Source organism: Crassostrea angulata, chromosome 8 (genome assembly GCF_025612915.1).
Source record: "Crassostrea angulata isolate pt1a10 chromosome 8, ASM2561291v2, whole genome shotgun sequence".
NCBI lineage: Eukaryota > Metazoa > Mollusca > Bivalvia > Ostreida > Ostreidae > Magallana > Magallana angulata.
The window spans coordinates 24,661,317-24,682,377 of record NC_069118.1 but is presented as its reverse complement, the minus strand read 5'-3'; the positions used below and the strand labels follow the sequence as shown (position 1 = coordinate 24,682,377).

Genomic DNA, 21,061 nt, shown 5'->3' with positions numbered 1-21,061 from the left:
AACGTAACTTCGTTTTTTCTCTTATATCAACTTAAAACATTATTGTATAAACCTAATTCATTATTTATTTCGTGGAGGATTTTAATTTGTGGTACCCGCATATTCCACGAAAATTGAGCAACCACAAAATCCATTGATTTCACGGTATTCGAATTTATTTTTCACCATTGATAATAATAAGACTTTAGTCTCTTTGCTTGACATTGATGTAGTTTAAATTTGTAAATAAATTATCCAAAAAAAAACTTATTCCTAATGCCAGGTTGAAGACGGAGATGTTGTACACGTACATGTATTCTTATTCAAACAAGTTAAAGGTTTAAAATTATTATCATGATTGAATCACATATTTCGTCTTTTCTTAAAAAGTAATGTTTATTGCTGAAAACAGTTATATAATTTATGACAATCAATATTCTGGATTTTGGCTTAAAAAATTGATTATTCATTGCAGCTTGCACCTTCCTGACAAGTTCCAGTGTTCACATCAAAGAGCTGGCTACCTGGACATTTTATTCCTTTAGCCTTTCCGTTCTTGCACGTGAAATACGCATTACATTTGTGTCCTTCTTGAGGATACTGGTAGCTTCCATCATTTTTTCCAATACACGATGGAATTTGGCCATATCTTTGTTCATTGTCAGGCATCTCAAATGGTGATACGCATTGCCCTTTGTGCAAAAAAGTTATTGTCTTCCACATGTGGCTATATGGACACTCTCCATATTCAATTGTTCGGCCATCTAAACATTTTTTGTAATACCTGTCATCACCTCTATGTTCATTAAGATATAACCCGTCAGGGTAACTGTCACAATTTGGAAAGTACCCGTAACAATACGGCGCTAGGTGAGGACCAAGTTGATATTCGCAGAAAACTCCGCCACTCTCGTAATCACCTTTAAAGGACAAATTTAAACAATAGGTCCACACCCGAGGAACAATAGGTATGATAAAATCAGCTTGATGGAGTCATAATACAAACTATCTGGACAATGTACAATAATATATGTAGATCCTGTATAAATAAAATCCATTTCCCCTGGATATACTTATGTTTATAATCATTAGTCCCTTTTCTAACAGGAGACTTTTATAGTCATATCACATGTTGAGTATTGCAGTTATCAAAAAAATCCTTAACAGTTGTTTCTATATGGGATATAAAGCTACATAAAACTCTGAACCTTCTTGTGAGGCAGTATAATTGTCCTGGAGCCAAAGTTTTAATAATTATAAAGAAGCATCTGGCTGATTAGTTTCTGAGAAGATTTTTAAAGATTTACTCACTATTTTCCTATTTAAAACTTTAACATCCCCCCAAATTGTGGCCAACCCTACCCCCCTCCCCCTCCCCCCCAAGGATCATGATTTTCAGAACTTTGAATCTACACTACCTCAGGATACTTCCACACAAGTTTCAGCTTTCCTGGCTGATTAGTTTCTGAGAAGATTTTTAAAGATTTACTCTTTATATTCCTATGTAAAACTTCAACCCTCCATTGTGCCTAACCCTACCCCCAGGGGTCATGGTTTTCACAACATTGAATTTACACTACCTCAGTGTGCTTCCACACAAGTTTCAGCTTTCCTGGCTGATTTGTTTCTGCGAGGAAGATTTTGAAAGATTAACTCAATATATTCCTATGTAAAACTTCAACCCCCCCCATCGTGGCCCAACCCTACCCCCGGGGGTCATGATTTTCACAATTTTAAATCTACACAACCTGAGGATACTTCCACACACGTTTCAGCTTTCCTCGCTGATTAGTTTCTGAGACGAAGATTTTTAAAGATAGACTCCATATACTTCTATGTAAAACTTCGACTCCCCATCGTGGCCCCACCCTTCACTCGGGGGTCATGATATTGACAACTTTGAATCTACACTACCTGAGGATACTCCCACACAACATTCAGCTTTCCTGGCAAATTAGTTTCTGAGAGGAAGATTTTTAATATTTAATCTACATATATATATTTCTATGTAAGACTTCGACCCCCCCCCCCCCTCGTGGCCCCATCCTACCCCCGAGCGTCATGATTTTCACAACTTTGAATCTACACTACCTCAGGATGCTGCCACACAAGTTTCTGCTTTCCTGGCTGATTAGTGTTTGAGAAGAAGATTTTAAATATGTACTCTATATATTCCTATGTAAAACTTCGATCCCCCATTGTTGCCCCACCCTACACCTGGGGGTCATGATTTTCACAACTTTGAATCTACGCTACTGGAGGATGGTTCCATACAAGTTTCAGCTTTCTTGGCTGATTAGTTTCTGAAAAGAAGATTTTAAAGATTTACTCTATACTCTCGTTTGTAAAACTTCCACTCCCCATTGTGGTCCCATTCTATATAGGGGTAATAGTTTTTACAACTTTGAATCTACAATTCCTGAGAATGCTTCCACACAACTTTCAACTTTCCTGGCTTTATGCTTCTTGAGAAGAAGATTTTTAAAAATTTCTCAAAACTTTTTTTTAATTTCTAATTATCTCTCCTTGAAACAGAGTGTGGCCTCTAATTTTCATAACTTTGAATCCCCTTTGCCTAAGTTTGGTTAAAATTGGTCCAGTAGTTATTGAGAAGATGTTGAAAATGTGCAAAGTTTATGGACAGACGGACGGATGGACGACAAACACAATGTGATCAGAAAAGCTCACTTCACTTGAGCTTTCAGCTCAGGTGAGCTGTTAGAAAATGATTATCATAATTTATATTCCACATTAAAAAAATTAAAGTTGATGTGACATAAATTTAAACACTTACATGCCCATTTTATTTCGATGCGATATCCACACATCACATTCGTGTAATTTTCACACTTTAATGTTTCTTTTGATAATAACTTGGGGTAAGGACACTCTGCTAAATACAACCTAGGCTTGCAATCGTTATCTTTTAAACCACTGTCTCCTGGTATTGAACAGTTGTAATATAATTGACAGTATGTTGGATGAGAGAGGATCAACGATGGATACATCTTGCAAATTTTAACAACCTCGGGCTCTGCAAATATATTAATATTAGATGTATTATATGTTATCCTTTTTTTCTGTAAAATGTTTACAACCTTACATAAGATCACCTTGTGCGATTAAATAAAGTCTTTGTTGCTGATTACACGACACAGAGATAGACAATAAGCGTATTTTTAAATTAACTAACGTGCAACTTGAGAACACTGACATTCAATTTTATCGATTACACATTTCCATGAATATTAATTTATTCTTTGCTGAACGACAAAAATGGTGATATCCTTTCTTCTTTGTTCGTCATTTGACACCCCACTTTCTCCCATTCCAAGCATAATGGGTTAAATTGACATTTTTTTATGTCCAGCGATACCGTAAGTTGATTTTATTCTAAATCTTACCTATGTTCTATCTCGGTTTAACAGTTTTAGAACAAAATAAGGTATAATTTAAGGATTTTTAAGTATTTCAACACAAGAAAACTGAACCGGAGCTTTAGGAAGGAAATATTTAAGATATTTTTGCAATGACAAAATACAATTTCTACGAATATGTTATGGACTTAAAGTAGTCATGCAATCCGAAACGCCTTCAACTAGTTGGAATTACAACATGTGTAAACAATTTGATTTATTTCTGCATTAAAATTGTGTAACTTTTCATACTAATGTATTGATCCTTTGTAAATCATTTTAAGGGCCTAACATTTGTCTTTACAAAATGAAAGCCAAGAAAATTTGAGAAGACATATAGGTATATACGGATATGTACATGTATCAATGATAAAAAATAATGACGCCATGTCATACTATTTTGAAACAAAGTTAACCTACTTTTTATCACTTCTTTTATTATGTTTTACCTTGGAAATAGTGTCCGTGTAAGGCCATGACAGCGATTTCTGATGCTTCCAACTTGCTTTTGAGTTCTTTCTCTCTTCGAATCCCTTCCTTAGTTTTGATACTTTCTTCACGTAGTTTATTTTCACATCCATCTAAAAGAATATTAAGTTCTTTCTCCTTTCCATCATTTAAGAAGGAGTCGTTGATGAAAACAGATTTATAAAGTGTTTGGCATCTAATAACCTGAAACAACACTCCAACAAATAACAACTTCAATATTGCATCAACAACAACTGAAAATACAGATAATAAGTTACTTTTTAATAGTTGTTGTCGATACACGTTCTGTTATTTTAAACACTTTCCAATCTAGAATCAATATCTACAGAAGCACATTGCTGCCAAATAACACGGCCGTTTGTGATTTCAACAAATTTTGCTGCAATGTTGTACGATGGGGAATTCTAATATTTTCATTTGCCTTATTGTCCATTTTGCTATAGAATGTGATCTGTCCTTAACTATCTTAGGGGTAGTGAAAAGCATGAACTTTAATCAGGATAACTCTTTACATGAAACTCGTTTGATACGGATATTTTATTTTTTAAAATCCTTAAATAACTCAAACTGACATTAGAAAATAAAGTTATTGACTTTTTATTCTAATGAATGATTCTAAAACATATTTTTTTTAAAAATATAAAATGTACTTGCATTCATCTGTACCTTATACTAGTAAATTGAAGAATTGAAAAAATAAGCAGAAGTTACCGAGCAATTTGTTTCTTTGTTCTAGCATGCGATTAAGTCAGCACATGATAATCGACATTTTACAAGAATTTTTGCTTTGATTTGATAGTGTGATATATTACCAGTAATTTAAGTGCATCATTGAAATATTGAAAGTTAAATCATATTTCAAATTGCAATATCATGTATTTATTCTGAATTTTAAAATGTCAGACATTTGTGAGATATTAATTGTTACAGAGGTATCTGATGTTTCTAAATATGTACAGCACACAACAATATTTGCAGAGTTTCAACAAAACTTGTAGAATTCAACTTTTATTGGACGGTCTTAATGCATATTCAGTGTTTCCAAATTGATGTGAGAATGTTATCCACACAAATCATAAGGACTCTGATAGTGATATTGACATTAACAATTACATCGCATAAAACACTATCACTAAGTGTTCCAAATATATTAATTTTTTTTTTGATTTTTATGTAAAATAAATAATCTTGTTGAACCTTTCTTAAAATACATATAATTGTTCGACACAGAATCCTAGGACTGTATCGTTTTCTGCTTTAATGACATTTTCCAATGCCAAACATAACGTTATTATCTTACTTTTATTTTCCCGATAGGAGATAAAATTGTAATGCAACTAGGATCAACTGGATTTGGACGTTCGCATATAGATTGTACACGACACATGTATTATTGAGCATAAAACCGTCTGACATTATCAGTTTAATAAATGCACTTTAACTGGTTGCGAGGTACGTACCATTTTAGATAAGGACCAGTATATAAAGAAATGCTCAATATTTATCACTGCATGCATACTTAATCTAAACTCCAGATCGTTATTGAAATACCTTTCAAAATCTCCATATAGTCGCCATAGAATATGAGAGGTTTAGTTACATTCTTTGTGTTTGCTGACATACAAATTATGTCAAATGTTCAACGATTAAAATATTTACATGTAATATGCAAATAACTATTGGTAGTAGAGGATGAAATCGAGGTCTGAGAGGAATTAGGCTGTTGACGTAAGCTGAACTGCAAGTTTGGCTGAGTAATATTTTTCCAGCCTGCAATAAATACAAGGGTGAATTTTGTGACATTACATGCATAAGTGTTTATATCCTTATGGGTTATTTGGGCAAAAGCCCCTGAAGTTAAATTATAACATTTTAAAGTGGAAAGTGGCTGAGTGGTCATTGGTGCTTTTGATGACTTTCAGCATCGACTGATCCCCAACTAGTGGAAGTATATTTGGACATTTTTTATCTTAATTGCCTGTCATACTCGATCCAGCGATTTACCCCCAAACGTAACGTTTGTATGTACATATATGTACTTTAAAATGCCGTTGGTGTCATTCAGATACTTTTGTAAGAAAGATACCGGCATATGATAATAATGCATCGGTCCATGATTGAATGAAAGTGATTTGTTGACTGGGCTTCGGTTAAAGAACCAATTGACCTTGAACTTTTGCGATTTTTTGTTGATCACCCAAATCAATCTTGGATTGTACAACTTCAAAAAGTCAATGTATTATTGTCCTTAATTGCTTGACGAGCATGAATGCCAAGGTTATTAGATACACCTACAAAGGGAGAAGCTAGCGAGCTATTTTTCACCGGTAATCGAATCGGTTTGACCGTGACATCCCCTTAAATGATCTTCGCCCTTAAAGATCACAATGAGTTCGTCCCCATGTTCATCTCAAATATAGTTAAGGTATTTTGTGCTTAACCTAGTTAAATGTATTACATTCTCTGTATATTATAACCTCTTTGTCTATTAACAACTGTTTGATATACGACCTTATCGGCATTGTTAAGTTTTTTTTCCACCCAAGCAAGCTTTTCCTGTTAGAAAAAATAGTATCTTCAGTGCTAATGACTGTTGGTTATACACTGTATGTAAGAGTGAACCCTTATGGTATAGACATGTTTTATCAGTTGTCACTCTATGTTTGGGAAGAAAACATTGGCCTCTCTTGTATTGTCCTTGATTTTGTCAAAAATCTTAATATCCAGCACCCCGAAGCTTTTTCATATTCAAATCCTTAATTAGAGCTGTACAAGTGGAATCATATGCAAATTTAAAGTGATATAACAATGATTTAAACTAAATAAAGCATTGTCTAACTTACAAAAACTGAAAGGCGTGTATAAATGTCATTCGCGTTATAATTTTTACATGTAATATCACATGAAATATAGTAATTTCATTCTTGTCAACGTCTGCGGACACATTTTCCTCTTCACAAAACTATGAGAATATGTTCCCTTCTTTATTACTTTTTATAACAAATTTTAGATTTTAGAAATATGGCATCATGTTGAAGTCATTATTCTCTTTCTAAATACAGAATAGTCTAAGAATAAAAGTAAATACATGGTACTTTACACATGTATATACAAGTATTCAAGATGGTATATGTGTATTTTCATGATATTTAATCAATTTATGACTTTTAAGGCATATATTGAAAGAAACTATATATTCCTTCTTTAACATTACAGTTTTTTATCATAATGAAACTGGTTAAAATCGAAATAAGCGTTTGGCTTTTTTAAAACCGTGTTTCTACTAAACTTATGCCTGCGGGATGTGTTAAACGTAGAATTACCTTTTGACAGTCTAACAGGAAAGAAAACTAATGATGAACAGATACTGTCTCCCAATATTTTAACTCCTAATTATCTTGTTTAAAAACACATACATATACATGTATATGGAGAACGGTTCTCAAAGCATGTTATTTCAAAGACCCTCATTACATGGTTTTCAATGGTAATTTATATGCTTAGAAGTGATCCTTTTTATTGATATGGACTATTTTGAAATAAGACACGTTTAACTCTAGAAAACACATTGTATTCATAATATTATCACGTACTACTTGTGACTCGATCTGCATTGATTTCAAAATTCGCAGCTGAAGGAAAATGTGTGCAATCAAGGTCGTGATTACTAGTACTTGATCTTGGTCTTACCTATTTATCAGACTTTTAAATTGATTGCGTCATGTAATTATAATATTATGCAGTGTATAAAACATTTTTTAAACGGAAAATAACTATGACTACCACACGGGTATCCTAAAATTTGTGTGTAAAGTAATGAAGGCTCTTAAAAAAATTAAATGTTTGAGTATTTTATATATTTCGCCATTTTAATAAAATGGTTTACAGTTTATACCCAGAAAAGTAGCACCATTGTCCTTTATCACCACACCGAGCTACTTGACCATAGTTTTCAAATACTCTGATCCACACTTTATCGCCTTTCTTCATTTTGATATTAGCTTGTGAGGATGACATCACATGTGGACTGTTATGACCCCGTCCATCAACATAGTTGCCTGTAACTGGATTACTATTTAGAACGATTTCAGTTACGAACAATTTCCCTCTATCTGACATTGCTCCCCAACTGAATGAATAAACTCCATCTATCGGCGCAGTAAATTTCCCCGTGGTGGTATCGAAGGCGTTCCCTTCATTGAGTGACGCCTGATTGAACTTTACAATTTCACTGGTTTTCAAATTTTGTAAGGTACCTTTATATGTCGATTGGAATACTATTGGTCCTCCTTAAATATAAATTAAGATTATTAAATCGCAGGTTTATTCTGAAGTCAAAATTCTGTTCAATCAAAAATAGATAATGTTTTTTCATTTTTTTAAATTAACGCTTTGATATTGTTATTGAACAATCGACAATCTTTTTTTATAAATGCTTAGAACCTTGAATAATTATGTATCTGGCCCTGTCAGTTACTAAATTATATGATTACAAGGTATTAAAACTTGAGCATCAATATATAAAATATACCTGTCTGTTCGTCGTGACATTGTGTGGCTTTATAACCCAGTCCAGTACATATTGTTTTGTAGTTGTTGTACTTCATCACCACCTGTTGTGGAGTGTCATTTACAGTTCCTGATACATCCGTGACGAAGGACAGCAGCAACACGAGAACTCTGAAACTAAATCAATAACAGAAATAGTAACAAAATATGTAGACTTTTTTCGTTTATTATAAGGAATGGTAGAGAAAGAAAGAGAGAAAGAAATAGAAAGAAAGAAAATTAAAGAAAATACCTTTTCATTTTTTTTAAACGTACAGCAACTAAAACCAACAGAATGCAGTGACTGTGACCGTAAATCTTCGATGCTTATTTATATGTTGAAAATAATTATATGAAAACGTATCACATATCTTTAATGAGTCAAGTCACGTTAATGTCTCATTTGTTTGAAACACTTTTTGAAATCAAGAGATTAAAATGGAAAACAACGCATATAACTTTACACATGCTAAATATATATTTGGATTATTCAACGGTTTATAACTATAACATTAGTTTCTATGAGGAGCAGAATCATGCAATTTTAAAGCAATGCAGCTAATATTTACTCGAAGGTATTCAACTTAGTGAAAGCATTGAAGGGAAGATTATATGGAGGATTCAATTTAAAGTTTGGGATTTAAAGTTATATTAAGGACACACGAAACGTTCCTCAGTTTTACATAATTTTCCTTGATGTGTTATTTCGTCTTTATTAACATTTAGACCTGTTAATACTAAACAATTCAGGGTACATTACCAGATTCTTTTCCGGGCTTAAATGTTCCTTAAAATAGCATGCAATATGCATTTCAATGCTTATAAAAAAAGTCATATTATATATTTTCAACGGAACACTTTATATCTAAACAAAGTATCATATAACATGAAAAAAATAATTATAGAAATACTTCGTTAGAAATCTTCACATTGTGGAGATATAATAAATAGAAATAATGGAAGACAGGTCGCGTCTGACCTTAACTGAAACAGATGTCTTTTACTTGACAAATCTGCACAAGAGCATGTAATATCAAATGTTTTTTGAGAAAAACAATCTCCGTAATTTTTTCATTAATTTTTTTTATCTGTCGAGTTTCTTTCGCTAATACATATCTTCATAAAATGGTTAAGATTGTAATCAATGTTCGATACGTTGACGAGTTCCTATGAATTATTTTAAGTTTGACACTCTTCGTATAATTTACGTTATCTTTTTTTTCAATTTATTTTCATATTCAATTAAACCCTCATTATTGAGGAGTTCTACAGTCAAAGTCATAAATAGTCATTACATTTCCTTATAAATTGTTGTCGCACCAATCATGAGAACAATTTAATACACATTTAACATCGAAGTTGATTTTTTGTCTTCTATGAATATGTTGCAATAAAATGTCTGTAGCCTACTACCCCAACTTTTTTCTCTAGGGTTCTTTAAAATAAACTTCCATGCTTGACAAGTAGCCTCTATTACATATTACCAAATCAGTTTGATTAGTGTAACCTTTCTCATTACCCTAGATTCTTTTTGGTACTTTTATTTTGTACACATTATGTATTCGTATTGTTTGTCCTTCCATCATTATTGTATTCAGATGTTAACGTTATTTCCTATAAAAAAGATATCAACAGCAAATATTAGGTCTGTTTATATATTTTGGTCTTAAGCAATAAGTTTCATACGTTTATCTGGTTATTTCAATAATTATGTCATCGCTGGTCATATGTTTTGTTTTCAATATGCAAGTTGTATTAGGCCGGAACGAATCAGTCCAAAGTGGTAAACACGACTCAGTGTTGAACTTGAATAAGACATTCTATCAAGTCCAATTGTTCACGTCGATTTTTATTAATGCAGATTATTGTTTGATACATTTATTTGATTTACACTAATGTTGTATGTTTGCACTTTTGTACACTCAATGTTGGTTTAAATATTTAAGGTTATTAACATTCACCAGTAACTTTGATTAGATATGAAAAATGTGACTGTCACCATTTCGGCTGCTTGATATTAGTTAGGATTTTGGTTTTTTTATGGGGCATGGTCACGATTTTGGTCAATTTTTCGTTTTCTGCTTTTATCAATTACAATGCTTTAGGAATATATTCTACTGATCAAACGCCAATTGAGAGTCAGTTGTTAAATTACAGGCAAGATACATAGCTCACAATTCTCTATCGTGTAAACAAGGCTCGGGCCCTGTTCTTGTTTACATTGGTTTAAAATATAATTTCAAAAATCGTTTTTGAGCGGATTGTTCTACTTTCTTATTCATGTTTAGCATAAATAAACAGTTTTTAACATTTAACACATTCATTTCAGGTCTAAAATTTGAAGTTTTACTTTAATATTCAAAATCAAACAAAAGCAAACAATTCTCATGTATATAATTATGTAACTCACTTATAACTCAAATAATGACACTCAAATTTTGGTTGCCTTTTAAAATACTTTACTGAAGCATTGTAAACATTCAAATCGGGGAAAAAATTGACTGAAATTGTGACCATGTCCCTTTAAGAGCACCTAAGCTTCATTGTCATTTTAAGCTCTACTTCAGTTACATAATAAATTTTTTAGGAAATGCCATTTGTTTTAACTTCATTAGAAATTACTTTGATAGATGCTGTGAATTTTATTTAATCAAATTCACTTTAATTTGTATTTCATAGAGTTAACCTTCCGCAATAAAATAATTGATTTTTTTAAAATCAATTTAACTTATTTCAGTAACTACCATAGATTGATATTATGTATACACGTTTTCCTAAGTGGACTTAACAACAATAAATGGGTTCCTTTCACTATTTCAATTAATTTTATTTAATTTATTTTATTTTTCTTAACAGTTTTTTGGCATGTGGCATTCAATTTTGTTACAAAATTTTTTAAGCAATTACAATTATGCAATACAATTTAAAATTATAACTATATGTACGTTGATAAACATGTATAAGCATAAACCATTCAATGTTCGTAACCCACTGCGATTTTTGAAGATGTTAGAGTTTAAATCCAGAAAAGTTACACCATTCGCCTCTATCTCCACCTCGAGCAAATTGACCATAGTTGTAATGGGTTCTGATCCATATTTTATCTCCTTTCTTCATTTTTATGTTTGCATTAGAGGATGACATAACAAATCCTGAGTTGTTTGGACGACCTCTTCCATCTGTACGATTGTACGCTATTGGAATATTGTTAAGAACGATTTCAGTAATGAAATATTTCCCTGCGTCTGAAAGTGTTGTCCAGCTGAAGAAATACACGCTATCTACCGGCGCAGTAAATTTTCCGGAAGTTGTATTGTAAGCGTTGCCTTCATTCAGCGAAACCTGATTGAATATCACCGTTTCATATGTTTTCATGTTTTCTAAGTTACCTTTGAGTGACGATTGAAAAGCAATTGAACCTGCGCAACGGGATGAAATGATTTTTTTAAAACATGATATAAAAAGTTGCTAGTATATTCAATTTGATATATTCTGAAATTGGTAAACGTGTGAATTTTAAAAAAAAAGTTATCTATCTTAAATTATGGATTGATATTCATTGTTACAACAAAAATGTAATTAAAGATGATCAATTTTGAATAATTTAGATGCAAGTGTTGTTTGTAATAATCTACTGTACACTTCTTGAAAATGCATTTGAATAGAATTGTTCATTAATATTTACCTCTCTGTTCATCGTTGCATTGTGTGGCTATATAACCCAGTCCGGTACATATTGTTTTGTAGTTGTTGTACTTCGTCACCACCTGTTGTGGAGTGTCATTTACAGTCCCTGATACGTCCGTGACCAAGGACAGCAGCAACATTAAGACACTGAAACGAAATCGATAATAACTAAATAACATCACAATATATACATATTACGTTATCAAGGTCAGTAGCACATCTATATTACTAGAACACAATACTTGTACAGAACATGTAAGTAACACCTTATAAATTGATTATAGTTAATATTCATGAAAGGAAAAAGAATAGAGAAAAAGAGGATAAAAAGGGGACGAAGATGATAGACACACTCTGAAAGAGCTGAGTGGGTACCTTTTCATATCAATATATGAATATGCAAAGCGGATAAACAGAATTTACCATGATTGAAAAACCTCCAAGCCTTTTTATACACTTCATAAATCAGATACACACGCATTAAAAAAGTTTTTTATATTAATTCACGCAAACATCTCATAGGTTTGAAATTCTACTCCTGACAAACAAAGCATATAAAAGACACATCTTCATCAATGGAAAATAAATAAATATTATACCTCAGTGCATTGTTTACAATGTAAAATTACGATAAGTATACCTGTTTTGTAATGACGATGTCATCAAAAAATATTTTAAATTTGAGATATATATTAATTTTGCTGTTTTTGAATAGTCGTCAAAACTTTTCATTTCTATCACGATGCTTTCGGAACTTTTCTAATGTTTTCTTAATCCACGTTCTATTCGAAGTGCTTGATTGTCAAACTTTGTACATGTATCGCCGAGAAATGAAGTTGTTTTCGGTAAAATATAAAAACGTATTTTTTGATCCAAAAATGGCAAGTTTGTCTCATCAGTTTACAATGATGTTCTCTTCATAGCATTAGATGGTAAGAAGCATATATATTTATAAACGCCGTCAAAAAAAGCTGTGGGGTTGGATAAATATAATTATAATTTTTAGTAATCGGATGTTTTTGGGAAGTATTGGTTTTTAAATCTAAAAAAAAGTATTATTACTTTAAATATTGTTTGGGTGCTCCCTCTAAAAAACACAACATTATGTCTTAAGAAATCTTCGAAGCACAATTTGCTTAATTACTCGATAGTTATAAATACACCCGCGTTCAAACAATATTCAGTTTCTTAATAATATATAAAAGTCCAATATTTTTTTTGAAACGCCCCTCTGGCTTGTGAGGTTTCAATATAAAAATAAAAAGTCCAGGGAAATTTTGCATTACAAAGACATAACCGGACGATAGCGTTGCAAAGCTATTCCGAGTGTATTTCGAATTGTTGAAGCTTTCAGATTATTAATATACGTAAAACAATCTGTATTCAATTTTTCAGATAAAAATAATGATAGGTGTCAATAAAGAAATCTTGGATTTTTTTTCTTTCATCGATTTCAATTGTTACTGCTTTCACGTGCATTTGTATTAGAAATCATCCGAATAGGACGAAAACAATTATATATCAAATAGCTACTAAAACTTGTTCTGACTTACATGTACTACCCGTTAATATTATTTACTCTTATAGTATGAATGATGAAAAACATCTACTAAACAGATCTGGTCTGAAATTACTTTGTTCATATGTCTGTAAGAAGATTTCCCATGCAATACAATACTAAGAGTTGTTTCAGCTATTAAACTATGCCTCTAAATATTGTTCTCTTGAAATCTCCTTTTAAGTGGTAATCGTTTTCACTTAAACGCATGACGGCAAGAACATGTAACCAAATATACTGCCCCGGCCGGTAAGTTTGCTATTACCAGGTCATGAACCACCATATACCAACAAAACAATTTACTCACGTGTCATAAGCAACTGTAGTTTTACACAAATAACCGCCACATTTTTGTAACACCCGTAACAAAGTAGATAATTACATTCTCAGATAAAACATATAAACTTATAAACAAAAAAATTACACAGATGATATGTTGCTTATTACTACTAAAAAACAAGCTACGCAAATGATAAAACGTATCGTGTCCTTTTGTTTAAAGATTCTATATAAAGACATAAAAGGAAACGTTAAAACAGTTATAAAACTGATTTAAAAAACACGCCTTTAAATCACAATAAAATTAAGTAATTGAACTCTAGCTTCATTAAAGCAGGACCCGAGGTACTTCATGTACTCCGTTACAGCATAATCAGCAAGAAAGATAAATTCAAAATGGCTATCGATGATTGGTGACAAGCCTTGATTTTACATCTTTTTTGCTTGACATATACTAAAGCAATAAGCTGTAACACAGGAGAAAATTAGCCCTAAATGTCACTTGCTTGTTTTGAATTATATCGGTTTTCTTCTCTACTAACGTAGATCCGTGATCTATCTGTCGTGGCTGTAAATCCAAAGAAAGGAAATATATGTAATTGTTATAAGATGTTTCATTTCGGATTGCGTCGATGGAAGTGGCCGAGTTTGGACGCATTTTCACCAACTACCCTGCGGTTTTGGATTCCAGGATTTTGGTCAATCAGAATTCAAGATTGGGTTTTTTGCCGAAATAAAAGTTGTGAATATTTTCCTAATAAAGCAGATTTTTTGAAGCGAGTTATCACATGGCTTTAAAAAGATAGCCACGGTGATTAAATGGACATTTTTACAGTGTTTGTCTAATTCTGTAAGTTTAATTATGTAGAATGCTTTAGGAATGCATTTCTTATGATCAAATGAAATTTGAGAGTCAGTAGAAGAGTAATAAGCATGATCAAGGTTCACATATCTTTGTTAGGTAAACAAGGTTCGTGCCTTGTTTTTATTTACATAGGTTCAATATACCAGTAAGAAATCTTTTTTCAGTTGATTTGTCTATCTTCTCATTCATTTTATACATAAATCAACAGTTCTTAACCTTTAACATATTCATTTTAGGTCTAAAACTGGAATGTTGGCTTCAACATTCAAAATGTAAAAAGAACCTTTGTGTACATAGCAAAAACTCGCTTATAAGTCAACGAATGACACTTAAATTTATATTTCCTTTTACAAATGCTTTATTGAAGCATTGTTAACATTGATATAGAAAAAAGGTTGACCAAAGTGTGACCATGCTTCTTTAAGCTAATAAATACACCCGTGCTTGACTTCAGGCCTTTCGGCCTTAAAACAAAACAACAAAAGGAACTGCAAACTCTTTAGTAATCACTTTAGCATCGGTTTGATTAAACATTGGACGGTAACAGCTCAAAGTAGATCAATTACTTAATATATGCAATATACTTTTCATTAGCTTGTCATGACGATTTTTTTAAGCAGAGACACCTTTGCGGTTTTCGATATAAACTAATTTAACAAGGTAAAACTACAAAATGGGACATCGTCTGTCTTAAATTGTATATTGCATGAAATAAAGAAAGATGCATATTTCTGTAGGAAAAACAAATCTAAGAATCTTACTACAAATCAAATCTTAAAATGATATCACAAATTATGAACTTCATAAATTATGATCATTTTTTTAATTCATATCTGTCTTCAAAATAGTCATAACACCAAGTTTTGTTTTTTAAATAAACATTTGTGGGAAAACATTTGCATTTACAAGGACATAAGAGAAAAAGTGTTTAAAAGGAACCTTCTCACTAGACTGCCGTGTACAAACTGCTATAATTAATCTTTTAAAATTCATTTTAGAGTCGCCATCAGATTCACGTACATGATTAATTATGTATGATTTTGTAAACTGATTGAACAATTGCTTGGTATATTAATCGACCATATAAATATGTAAAAAAAATTAATGTTGTCTTCAGATTTATCAATCTAATGCAATTTTTTATATCAGTTATACTATAATCTAAAGAAGAACATCAATCTATCCTGAAATAACCCTTTTATTGTCATTTAATAAAAAGCAATACGGTGTATTAAAAATACCCTTTGTCTATAAATTAATTTAACTTTTGTCATCTCAGAATATACAGAAATTGTGCAAAATGAGTAAATTTATCAAGAATGTGTTGTCATCAGAAAACTTGATCGTAAAAAAAATGAGTAAATTTATCACGAATGTGTTGTCATCAGAAAACTTGATCAGATAAATTGTCTTTAATGTCTATGATCTGCAAAGCTGTTGGTTAATAAGTTGTACAATAAAACCTATGTATCTACAGATCTGCAATTCATAGAGGGTAGTTTGAGTTAAAATAGCTGAAATCAATGAAAAAACCGTACGTAGGAAATGATTCATAATTTTTTTTACTTGCAAGGTACACATTTCTTTGCAGATTTCGATAGGAGATATAATAAGTTACAAATTTACCAATTTTTAGTGAGTTTTAACCATTATTTCAAAAGTTATAGACGTTTTAAGTTGCTAAACTGTACTTATTCATGGTTGAAAAATTGAATCAAAATGCACTCTAAATGTGATAGCTTTCATACTGGCAAGTTTAAATACCCTTAAAATGTTAATATACATAAAATAAAGGATTGCGAATAATTTCATTAAAAAATTGCTTTATCATATAAAAAAAATCATTATGATATTATGATTGGAGAGCAGTCGTCGCTATAACTGCCTTGATAGTTTACCTGAGTTAACTCCTATGAACAAAAATTTGCAACATACCAATATCTAAGTTCAATTTGAATGTTTACATATTAGTCTTAAATGTTAAACAAATATTACACGGATTTCACCATAAAAACAGCAAGGTTGGAGAAACCTTAAACCACACTTACAGGCGTAAATGTTTTAAATAAAAAGCGCATTTTATCAATTTCTAAATCAATATGATTTTATTTACTTCATTCAATTGATATGACAATTTAAAAAATACAACAAATAATATGGCTAATTTCGAAAAATCAGCTCCGCAAACTATGCTATACAAATAAAACATACAAAACACACATTTAAGGACAGAAAAGAAATCGGCATCATATCAGATTCTACAAAACTTTATTTATCAATAAAAATTAAGATACATGGAGGCAACAAATTGTAACAGGTGAAATCGTCGGAAAATGATAAAAACATGATAATAAATTTGTTAGCATATTAAACACCTTTTTACATCCCGATTAGAATCTCTTTTTCAACGCTAGTGCCAAGATATGTACACTATGAAATAATAAGTAAATTGATTTGTTCATGTATAAATCAACGTATTTTCTATAAAATGTTGAAGATTTTTTGAATGATATGCTAATGATATCTTTAAAAAATACTCAACATGTACAATACAAAAACACCGATTTCACAACGTTTCATGAATTAAAATATGTTGTTAATCACAAAAAGTTAAAAGTAAACAGTGTGTTCGACGTGCGTTTAGTTACTCGGGTTTCAACAAATATTTTTAATACTTGCGGCTAAAATCATTGATGGTAAAACCACTCGTTTCAATGCATCACCGATCTATAGTTTTTATCCATTATATTGTATAATTAATATGTAATATCGAATACAGATCAAGACGTTTTGCTGAAAAAAACCCTTAAGGTCAGGATCTAGTAAATGATTACAGAATGTCTTTTTTGGTGCTAGAACCATTATGACGTCATAATTAATTCTTTAAGGAAACGTGTAGAAAATGATACAATATCATGATTCTATATTAAATTATGAGAAAAATAGCCCTGCTACCTATATTCAATTTGACATTATTTTAAAGAAGAGGTCAAGAGCTTGTTTAATGCCTTTTTGGAAAGACTGTAAGCATTTTAGATATATTTCCTTATTAAAATATGGCCAACACTCTGGGATTTTTTTTTTTACTTATTTCTTTCATATTCTATAGAAAATGACAATTCAAAAAATAATTTTTCATTGTGTTTACCATAAATTTAAGCCCGATTCACCCTATCAAACAAAGCTATCGTTTTTAGGTATCATTGAAAAAATTTATATCTTGAATTTCAAAAACCTTTCCGCAACTTTAGGTTCATAGATCTTGACCTTAATTAAGGTCTTCCGTTTCCAACGGAAGACCTTTCTATTATTGTGCGGGAAAAAAATTAAGATTATTCTTATTAGGGTCTTCCGTTTCCAACGGAAGACCCTCTTGTTATTCTTCGGTTTCTTTTTATTATTAGGGTCTTCCGTTTCCAACGGAAGACCCTCTTGTTATTCTTCGGTTTCTTTTTATTATTATTATACTTTTTCTTTTTTTTTCTGACTCCTTCTCGGCTTTATAACTCAAAAAGTTTCCAACCGATTTTAATGAAACTTTCAGAGATAATGCGAAATTATTATCCCTCAAAGATGTTAAAGTTTTCTTGACAACGTCTTTTCCGTTTTGACGTAACGTCATTTTTAAAATTTTCAAAAAGTCATTTTGTCCGCGGCGTTTCTAAAAAACGCTTTAAGATAGAGGCTTGAGATTTTCAACGCTAATGATTTAATCGATTTACCTCTGTAATAAGGCTGGAAATGAAAATCTGTCACTTCCGGTCGAAACTGGAAGTGAAACAAATTTTTCGAAAAAATGAATTTTCTGATCAAATCAAAAATGAATATGTGTTTTGTAGAGCTTATTAAGCTGAATCTAACACTGAAAGCCGTTTTAAAATCGGACGATGCATTACAGAGATATCGGGGTTTAAAAATTGATTTTTCCGGAAATTTTGATTCCGCGTCCTTGGTTTAAAAAATAGCATAATGATCATAGTAAAGTTAACTCGTACCAAAAATAATTGTTAAGTCGTACTTAAACACATTCGAATTTTTTTTGGTTAAGTCGTTCTTGAAATCGGAAAGGTTTTTGTTAATTCGTACTTAAAATCATTCGGATTTTGTTAAGTCGTACCAGGAATAATTCGATTTTTTTTATTTTTTTATTTTAGCTACTCTTGTTATTGGTTTAAAAGCTCTGCTTCTTACAGGAACATTCAGCTTTACTTTCGACATTAACGGAAGACCCACTCGTTGCTTTGCAACGAGCTTTGCTCTAGTTATTATTCTTTTTCTTTTCTTCTGACTCCTTTTTTGCTTCATAACTCAAAAAGTGTTTAACCGATTTTGATGAAATTTTCAGAGATTTTTGTAAGTTGGCGTCCCTCAAAAATATTACAGTTTTAAAGAGAACGTCACTCCCGTTTTGACGTGACGTCATTTTTAAAAATTTCAAAAAGTCATTTTGTCCCGGACTTTTCTCAAAAACGCTTTAAGATAGAGGCTTGAAATTTTGAATGGTTATGATTTGATCGATTTACCTCTGTAATAAGGCTGGAAATGAAAATCTATAACTTCAGGTCGAAACCGGAAGTAAAACAAAATTTTCGAAAAAATGAATTTTCTGATTTAATCAAAAATGTATATGTGTTTTGTAGAGCTGATTAAGCTGAATCTAACACTGAAAGCCGTTTTAAAATCGGACGATGCATTGCAGAGATATCGGGGTTTAAAAATTGATTTTTCCGGAAATTTTGATTCTGCGTCCTTGGTTTAAAAAATAGCGTAATGTTCAAAGTAATATTAACTCGTACCAAAAATAATTGTTAAGTCGTACTTGGACACATTCGGATTTTTTTGTTAAGTCGTTCTTGAAATCAGAAAGGTTTTTGTTAAGTCGTACTTAAAATCATTCGGATTTTGTTAAGTCGTACCAGGAATAATTCGATTTTTCATCTTTTTATTTTAGTTACTCTTGTTATTGGTTTAAGAGCTCTGCTTCTTACAGGAACTTCCAGCTTTACTTCCGACATTAACGGAAGACCCACTCGTTGCTTTGCAACGAGCTTTGCTCTAGTTATTATTATTATTCTTTTTCTTTTCTTCTGACTCCTTTTTTGCCTCATAACTCAAAAGGTTTTTAACCGATTTTGATGAAATTTTCAGAGATTTTTGCAAGTTGGCGTCCCTCAAAAATGTAAAAGTTTTAAAGAGAACGTCACCTCCGTTTTGACGTGACGTCATTTTTAAAAATTTCAAAAAGTCATTTTGTCCCGGACTTTTCTCAAAAACGCTTTAAGATAGAGGCTTGAAATTTTGAATGGTTATGATTTGATCGATTTACCTCTGTAATAAGGCTGGAAATGAAAATCTATCACTTCCGGTCGAAACCGGAAGTAAAACAAATTTTTCGAAAAAATGAATTTTCTGATTTAATCAAAAATGTATATGTGTTTTGTAGAGCTTATTAAGCTGAATCTAACACTGAAAGCCGTTTTAAAATCGGACGATGCATTACAGAGATATCGGGGTTTAAAAATTGATTTTTCCGGAAATTTTGATTCCGCGTCCTTGGTTTAAAAAATAGCGTAATGTTCAAAGTAATATTAACTCGTACCAAAAATAATTGTTAAGTCGTACTGTAACACATTCGGATTTTTTTTGTTAAATTGTTCTTGAAATCGGAAAGGTTTTTGTTAAGTCGTACTTAAAATCATTCGTATTTTGTTAAGTCGTACCAGGAATAATTCGATTTATTTTATCTTTTTATTTTAGTTACTCTTGTTATTGGTTTAAGAGATGTGCATCTTACAGGAACGTCCAGCTTTACTTCCGACATTAACGGAAGACCCACTCGTTGCTTTGCAACGAGCTTTGCTCTAGTTTTTCTTTTTTTTTTTTTGTTTCCTAGACGCGAATTTTGAGGCTTCATATCTTGCTCATTTCTAAACGGTTTTTGCTCAAATTTTCAGGGCTAATGTACTTTACAAAACACTATCTTAAGCAATTCATAAAATGTAGAATTCCCTTTCCGTTAAAGAGTTATTCCCCTTTTAAATTTTTTTAGGGCCTTTTGTTTCCAGACAAAGGCTCCGAGACTATGATAGCAGGGAATGGGAATCCAACGAATTTTAATAACAGAGACATTGTAGTTGTGCACATCTGTTTATGTTTTTAGATTACGTTTTTTATTTAGGAAAAGGTTGGGGGTCAAAAAACAGGATTAAAAAAAGTGCAAAAATTTAGACATGTTTTCCT

General features: G+C 31.5%; 3 protein-coding genes across 3 annotated transcripts; all 3 read right to left on the bottom strand.

Annotated features, from left to right (window-relative positions):
• Positions 1-382: 382 nt before the first annotated feature.
• LOC128160834 (uncharacterized) lies at positions 383-5,451 on the bottom strand. The gene is made up of 4 exons (XM_052824151.1): positions 5,436-5,451; positions 3,845-4,117; positions 2,774-3,013; positions 383-899 (listed from the first exon to the last, which is right to left on the bottom strand). The coding sequence occupies exons 1-4, from the start codon at positions 5,449-5,451 to the stop codon at positions 442-444; spliced, it is 987 nt and encodes a 328-aa protein (XP_052680111.1). The 3' UTR covers positions 383-441.
• A 2,315-nt stretch (positions 5,452-7,766) lies between these two features.
• LOC128160832 (complement C1q tumor necrosis factor-related protein 3-like) lies at positions 7,767-8,693 on the bottom strand. Its single transcript, XM_052824150.1, has 3 exons — positions 8,686-8,693; positions 8,416-8,570; positions 7,767-8,173 (listed from the first exon to the last, which is right to left on the bottom strand). The coding sequence occupies exons 1-3, from the start codon at positions 8,691-8,693 to the stop codon at positions 7,767-7,769; spliced, it is 570 nt and encodes a 189-aa protein (XP_052680110.1).
• A 2,569-nt stretch (positions 8,694-11,262) lies between these two features.
• LOC128160109 (complement C1q tumor necrosis factor-related protein 3-like) lies at positions 11,263-12,313 on the bottom strand. The gene is made up of 2 exons (XM_052823375.1): positions 12,118-12,313; positions 11,263-11,851 (listed from the first exon to the last, which is right to left on the bottom strand). The coding sequence occupies exons 1-2, from the start codon at positions 12,296-12,298 to the stop codon at positions 11,442-11,444; spliced, it is 591 nt and encodes a 196-aa protein (XP_052679335.1). The 5' UTR covers positions 12,299-12,313; the 3' UTR covers positions 11,263-11,441.
• Between the last annotated feature and the right edge of the window lie 8,748 nt (positions 12,314-21,061).

Bases quoted from the DNA above. Each gene is read 5' to 3' on its own strand.
- LOC128160834 (XM_052824151.1), bottom strand. The intron at 3,014-3,844 runs GTAAAACATAAT...ATATATTTGCAG, and splicing joins ACACGGACACTATTTCCAAG to AGCCCGAGGTTGTTAAAATT. The intron at 900-2,773 runs GTAAGTGTTTAA...TGTCCTTTAAAG, and splicing joins CATCGAAATAAAATGGGCAT to GTGATTACGAGAGTGGCGGA.
- LOC128160832 (XM_052824150.1), bottom strand. The intron at 8,174-8,415 runs GTATATTTTATA...TTTATATTTAAG, and splicing joins ATGTCACGACGAACAGACAG to GAGGACCAATAGTATTCCAA.
- LOC128160109 (XM_052823375.1), bottom strand. From the start codon at position 12,298: ATGTTATTTAGTTATTATCGATTTCGTTTCAGTGTCTTAATGTTGCTG. The intron at 11,852-12,117 runs GTAAATATTAAT...CCCGTTGCGCAG, and splicing joins ATGCAACGATGAACAGAGAG to GTTCAATTGCTTTTCAATCG.